The following is a 7,480-nucleotide window of genomic DNA, read 5'->3' as shown; positions in this document are numbered from 1 at the left end:
TATATATATATTATATTAGGGTAGAAAGTCAATCAATAATATGTACTAATGGGAATTTTGTCTTTAAGTATGTCAAACATTAACATTAAATGCATCAATAATGAAATATATGTTGATAACGTAGTGAAGTAACTTCTGTAAGTTATCTATTAGTGACATCCAGACAAAATCTATTGTAATTTACAATAAATGAACAATGCAATATCTTTATTTATGAGATTTAGACTAGAATGAGAGAAAGTAGTTGATATGAAAAGATGGAAAGGATCCATAATTTGTGTGTTTGTACGTGCATGTGTTACAAATAAGGCTACAAATGAGAAGTCTTCGACAGACTGCTCATAGCTTGACTCGATTAGGACTCATTTATTATAATTTGATTAACCAACAATTAGAGATTAAATACTTTCATAAGTACTCGATTAATAAATAAATAATTTGAAATGTTTGTTGTTTGGTTTATTTATGTTCGTGAACAATATCATTTAAAGCTCACGAACAAGCTCTATTAAGGCTTTAATACAGCTCATTTAATAACAAACATAAGGATGAAAAGATTAATCAAGTGAATTTAAGGAATTAAACCATTATGCTAATTTTAGCGTAACATATATTAATTAAGCGTAACATATATAAGATAAAGTCTCAATAAGTAAATTAAGGTTAAAAAAATAGGGCATTTACATTCATGCCATCCAACTCCTATGTATTCACATATATGCACCTAATTTTGATTTTTTATGCTTATATCATCTAAAATTTTCACGTCACATAAAAATACTGCCATTTTAACTTTTGTAAAAGTGAACTACACCGTTTCATCTATAGGTAACGTGATATGCGAGTAAACATTAAAGTTTAGGTGTTAGATATGTAAAACATTAGAAAAAAGGGTAGTTATGTAAATCCCCAAAAAAAAAAAAAAAACACACAACTCTTATGTACCTACATCTCTCATTTAAACTTTCATATTTACGCACAATACTCAAATGTTTAATATCACGTCAAAAATGGCATTACGGTCGTTTTTTTCAAAAGTGAAATGCACTTTTCATGCATAGATTTAAAGCACTGCTACATACATAAATATGAAAGTTGTGAGATATGTAAATGCACAAGCATTGTGTGCTTCCCAAAAAAAAAATTAAAAGAGAACCAGCAGATAAGATTGAATTTATATTTTGCCTATAAACAATGCTTTGTCATTTTTCTACTATCATACAACATCTCATCACCTTCACCCACCTCTTTATGAACCAACAAGATCCAAATGTTGCATTCTACAAATTTCTCACTATTCATAATTCTACAACAAAAACAATTACACCATTTCCAAAATTTCGATATTCCCGATCGAATTCGCTGCAACAAGAGAATGTGATTCGCCGCGCCAACACAAGCACGAGACAAACTGGTTCGAATCGTCGGCGTCGCGGCCGGATATGGTATCAGTGCTCCCAAATCTGTAGGATAAGACCGGCATGGGAAAATCTTTGTGGTACACAAAAACCTGAAATAGGAAAGAAGATGATAATCATAATCATAATCATTATCATTTATGTTAATAGTGAGAATCATTTTGAAAATATTGATGTAAATTTTATAGGAAGATTTACATACATATCACTTAATTGTTATGTATTTACATATCTAACATCTAAACTTCAATTTTTGTGCCACCTTGTTAGGCATGAAATCGTTTGTTTCAGTTTTTTCAGTTTTTAAAAGCTAAAATAGTGATATTTTTGATGTGATATGAAAGATTTGGGTGGTCCAACATAAAAAAAGAAGTTTAGGATCACTAAGATTCAATGCGTTGGTAATGGATTGCAGCTTCATGCACTTCACCCTATTCTCCTTCAAATCATGCACCAAGGACAGATACTTCAGGAAGATTTACATAACATCCCACTCAATTCTTATGTATTTACATATCTCACTCCTAAACTTCAGTTTTTATATATATGCCACATTGCCTGTTCATGAAAAGTTGCATTTCACTTTTTAAATGTTGAAGTAATGATATTTTTGATGTGATATGAAAGATTTTGGTGGTGTAAGTGTAAAAAGCAAGTTTTAGGTGCAATATATGAAAATATTGGGAGGTATATATGTAAATGCTCCAATACTTTTAATACCAACTTGGTCTGCAGCCAACCTCTAAATATTGTTTTGTTAAGTCCGTAATGACAGATTAGAACTCCATCAACAATTAGCCTGATCTCCATATTATTGAAAATTTGATGCCTAAGTTATAAGAAAATTTCTTCTCATGTTTACCCCTATTAATTATTGTTGATGGTTCCCCTCCTCTCATTTCTAAAAAGAGGCATTACTTTCTCCTAAACCTTTTGTTATAATCAAAGGTTTTATTATATGTGCACCCTTGGGAGATAAGTTGGTAGACAGCTGTGTTGTCCGTCGTAAGACCACTCTGACCCAGTTTCGATCCCTACAGATAACACATGTGGGGAGCGGTATTCTCAAATACCACCCTTTTTTTTCAAATACCACCCTATATATATATTGCAAAAAAATTTTAACTTAGTAACATTTTGTCTCTCATTATATTTTTCAAAAAGATGATCAATGAAGATGTTGAAGTTGTTAATCCTCCTAATAAATTTTCTGATTTTATTGTGGTTTCTTCATCTCTCTTCAAGTTTCATCACCATAACCATACGTTTGGGATCAATTTTACTTTTATTTCTATTTTTTTTTTGTTTTCATTTTATTTTGATTAATATATTGTTGTTTTTGAAAATACTCAAATCATATAAAAGTTGTTTTCACTATTTTCAAAAATATGTTTATTTGCTTTTAGAAATAAAAATAAAAACATATAAAACATACGCTAAAACATGTAAGACAAAAGTGATCCCAAACAAGCTCTTAGGGTTCAGTATTTTTTCACTTTCATTTATGATTGTTCTCAAATATATACGGAATTGCTCATTGTACTTCAAACTTCTTACCAAGAATTAAAAAATGTTTTCACTTTAATCATAAGTTCACACATTAACAAAGCTCTTTATGTTAGACTTAGCTAAGCAATTTATGCTCTAATAAAAGTATTATTCATCACACTTCTAATCCTTATACATCTCAATAGAAATGTGTTGATAAACAAAAAAAATAAATTCAAAAAAGCAACAATATTGATTGATGTTATGGGGACATTAATGTTTCATATAAATATAAATCTTGATTGGTTGTTAAATAGTTCACATATGTCAATGAGATAGACTAAACAACGACCAATTACTAAGGCAGTCATTTGGGATCAATTTTATCTTTTTAAGTTTTGTTTGGTTTTTATTTTGTTTTGTGTATATTTTGATTTGAAAAAAAAAATATGTTTGATATGTTTGATTAAAATATCATTGTTTTAGTAAACATTCAAACGTCTTAATGTTGTTTTGAGTATTTTTAGAAACATTTTAATTTATTTTTAGAAACAGAATATTAAAACATGTAAAAAACACACAAAATAAATATATTTAAAAAAAAAAGAAAAAAACAAAAATAAAAATAAAATAGGTTCCAGACAAGCCTTACTTAAGTTTATTTTCATCCATTTCCTTCTATATGTTATAGTCAATCAAAAGTTTTGTATGTTGAATGTGAGTAATGTCTTCATCCATTATGACTTTAGTGAGGCAATTTGAGAAAGACGCACGAATATAGCTACGGGCAAGCGAAAAAAGCTAAAGGCACACAAAAAAGCCTCAGGCGTGCCAATAATGTCGTGGGTGCGGCGTAAAGGGAGTCGCGGGTGCTCTTTGTCTGGACCAAACTGGTACAGACCAAGGAGGGTCGATCGGCTCCTCACAAGAGATTGGCACCATCCTTCCATAAGGGGATCCAATCCTAGTTATTTAGGGCTTATATATGTGATTCTTGCTTTTAGACTTCCAGTTTTGGCATGAGTTTATTTTGGACAACCGCAAGATGTTGTTTCTCTATTTGAAGGTTGTATACAAGGGATTGGATGTTGCTCTGGTTGTGTCGCTCTCACGAGATGGTGATTATGTTCTCCTATCTTCTATGCATCCTCCCACATCACTTCGAGCTGCCCCTTCTATGCTCCAACCTCCCGAAACAACCGCTTTCGACTGTATTCTACAGTTTTATGGTTTAGCCCTAAACCCAAAATCATATTCTGCAGTTTCTGCTTTCCAACGGCCTTCCCTGTCCCTTGGTCGTTATTCCGACCACGAGGAATACATCTCTGCAACCTTGTTTGTAGTTCCAGCTATTCTAAACCACTTCACCGTCGCCCAGACATTGTTCCATCCCCTACCATGTGATGTCATAGTTGTTCCAGTCCTCCATACCCGTTGTAATCATTGTTCCAACCCTCCATCTTCGCTACCGTTATTCTTCTAACCCTTCCCCTTTACTACCGTCATCCCGGACATCGGTGTGACTGTCAATTTCTGTTGAGTCCTTGCTATTTGGAACCCAGAAAAACTGTTGCATTCTAGTTTTCTGCTTGTCAACCACCTCGTCCACCATCTCGCCACATTCCACCCCTCACCATTCACCACCATCACCCTGAGATCCACCCTAATTTGTGTTGAATTATTGAGTATATCATTATTTTCCTTTCGTATAATTGTAATCATTTATTGGCTTTACTAGTAAAAATATTTATTTGTCTATTATTGTATGGGTTAACATCAGTATCATTTGGTATTAAAGCTAGTATAACCCTAGTCCTATCCTAGGATTTCTGGCATTCACTACCCTATCTCCATCTAAAATTTTTCTCTAACCCTAAATCACCCTCACACGCCTCCTTCCACCTACTCACAATCAAAACCTAGCTATGTAGCCAAGGAGATAATCGTTGGAAGCCTGATAGAGGGGAAATGACACAATGAAATTTATGAGAAATTTGCAAAGAGGTTGCCAAGGAATTTCTAAGGAGAATATGCAGTGGGAAACCAAAAAACTACAACAGAGGCTTGCCACCTTCGAAAGGAGGCAATCCAGATGGGTTACCGTGGCCACAACGGTGAGTTGCTTGGTCGAAGAAATGGATTGAATCTCATCTACCATGAGAATTTAGGGATGAAAAAACTTTGCTTTGAAGGTGTGACCACAAATATTTGAGAAATTAGAATTTTGAAATAAATGTGGATTTGTCATATTTCAATGACCACATAAATTTGAACGAGTATACCAAGTGGCTCTGGACCTTAGAATATCTTTCAGTTTCAAGGTATCCTACCAAACGTAAAGGTGAAATAAACAACCACCAAGTTAATAAAAAATACTATTTTGGTGGCAAAATTTAAAATACCTATGCAAGTGTGAGGGAAAAGACAAAATCACTACATGATCTAAGATATAACGAGAGATACAGTGCAAATATATACCAATTCACTATAGATTGAATGTTCAAATCTTAGTTAAAGAGTGGAGAGACCACATCATTAGGCGACCACCACATCTTACAAGCAAGATTCAACCTCATGATCTTACAACCAGAATACATCTAGGGGAAAATCCAAACCAAAATCGTCTGAGAAGTCATTAGTTCTAAGTAGAAAACAAGTAGAACCAACATTCCAAAATTTGTCACCACCATGAAGTGTTGCAAATGTCACAGATTTGGGCATATTAATTCAATATTCGTTTAGGGCAACTTTTCTACGGAGTGGTACGAAGAAAACTTATTTAGTAGGAGTGGTGAGGGTGTGCTCTATTTATTAAACACACCTAAATAATCTTGTCGGTCTCGGCTAGTTGCATTCCACGATTTCACTCGAAGTAAATTCCTTGAATTCCATGGCCCTGCATTCGCCCGAGTAAAAATGATCAAGTCCTAGTACATTGCCTATCTTCATTTTCCCTCATCCTCTGGTAGTTGCGACGAGAGCTCGCTTCCTACTTTCTCTTCATCTTCTTTTTCCATCCTCCAGTACATTCCATCCTTTACTTTTTCAAAGTATATGCTCTATTTGATTCTTGGTTTGTCTGCCTCACCAATCTTTGTGATTTTCTATGATGGACTTGGTTTTTTTAAGTGCATACCTTCGAGCAATCGATCTTCATGTGAATGAGCTCTATTTATTATGTGGTTTCAGCTCTTTGTGGTATTTCTGTGATGGGAAAATTTGTAGTTCTTTGTCGGGTAATTGAGCTTTGTGATTTTTTTTTAGACGAAGAAATTTGAAGAAATTTTTTTGAAAAGTTTGGAGAAATATGTAGAAATGCTCTTGGTGATGAACTTAGATTATTGTTGTGATGGTCTTCGATTTTCTTGTGTTTGCTTTCAATTTTTTATGTAGTTTCATGCTCTTTGTGGTTTTTCTGTGATAGAGAAATTTGGAGTTCTTTGTTGGAGATATCCAGTCAGTGATGACCTCCGATTGGGAATTAAACATTAATGAACAAAAAAAAAAGTAAATTTAACATTTGTTTGTTAGAATTAATTTATAATTGAACAATCCTAAATAAGATTGGGCCAACTGTGCTTTTGTTTGTCGATCTCAATGAGCTCTATGGTTTTTTCTATGATGGAGAAATTTGGAGAATTTTTTTTTTTTGAGAAGCTTGGAAGAATTATGGAGAAATGTTGTTGGTGATAGCATTGGATTATTGTTGTGATGGCCTTCGGTATTTCGGTGATCACCTTTCATTTTTAAGTGGTTGTTTTTCTATGATGGAGAAAGTTGGAGTTCTTTTGTTGGAGAAATCCAGCATGTGATGAGCTTTGACTGGGAATAAAATATTAATGAACAAAAACAATAACTTAAACATTTGTTTGTTAGAATTAATTCGGATGGGGCAATCATGAACAACATTGGACCGATGCACACTTTTGTTGGTTGGTCTCATTGAGCTCTGTGGTTTCTTCTATGTTGGAGAAATTTGGAGATTTTTTTTGAGAAGTTTGGAAGAATTGTCAAGAAATGATTTTGGTGACAACCTTAGAATATTGTTGTGATAACCATCAAATTTTCCTTTAAATGTTTGTTGACCTCACTTTGTGAGGGCACACTATACCCACCTTATCAATGACCTAAACTAGGATGGTACCTCTGAAACCTTAGAAGTTTGCCTCTAACTTTTAAGGGTTACAAAATCCACCCAAAATCCAAAACCATCCCCAATTTTGCCAAATTTGTATCCCAAATTCCCTCATGACAATCCCTAAAAACTCACCAAACCATCAATTGCCTTATGTCATATGTGTATAAGTCGAAACGAAGTGGGAAAGGGGTTTAGGCTAGGATTGGACTTCATTTAGACATGACCCGAGCTAATAACACCAACATAACGTCACGGCTATACCCAATAACACCACCTCAGAATCGTGGTACTACCACAATAACACCGCTGCCGCAATAACATTGTTGCAATCCCGCAACAACACCCCGATGTCGCACTAATAACACCACAATACATGTCGCACTAATAACACCACAATACAACCATAATACCATCATAATAACAACGCCGCCACAAT

General features: G+C 33.9%; 1 protein-coding gene across 1 annotated transcript in view; it reads right to left on the bottom strand.

The window, feature by feature from the left end:
* Positions 1–1,172: 1,172 nt before the first annotated feature.
* The window catches only part of LOC110021271 (protein SPA1-RELATED 3-like), a 43,916-nt gene continuing 37,608 nt past the window's right edge, over positions 1,173–7,480 (bottom strand). The window contains 1 exon segment of the mRNA XM_020719704.1: positions 1,173–1,510. Coding sequence (XP_020575363.1) covers positions 1,322–1,510 — 189 coding nt within the window. The 3' untranslated portion in view covers positions 1,173–1,321.

Source organism: Phalaenopsis equestris, unplaced genomic scaffold, assembly GCF_001263595.1.
Source record: "Phalaenopsis equestris unplaced genomic scaffold, ASM126359v1 Scaffold000126, whole genome shotgun sequence".
Taxonomy (NCBI): domain Eukaryota; kingdom Viridiplantae; phylum Streptophyta; class Magnoliopsida; order Asparagales; family Orchidaceae; genus Phalaenopsis; species Phalaenopsis equestris.
The sequence above is the reverse complement of the archived record's forward strand: the minus strand, read 5'-3'. Positions and strand labels throughout refer to the sequence as shown.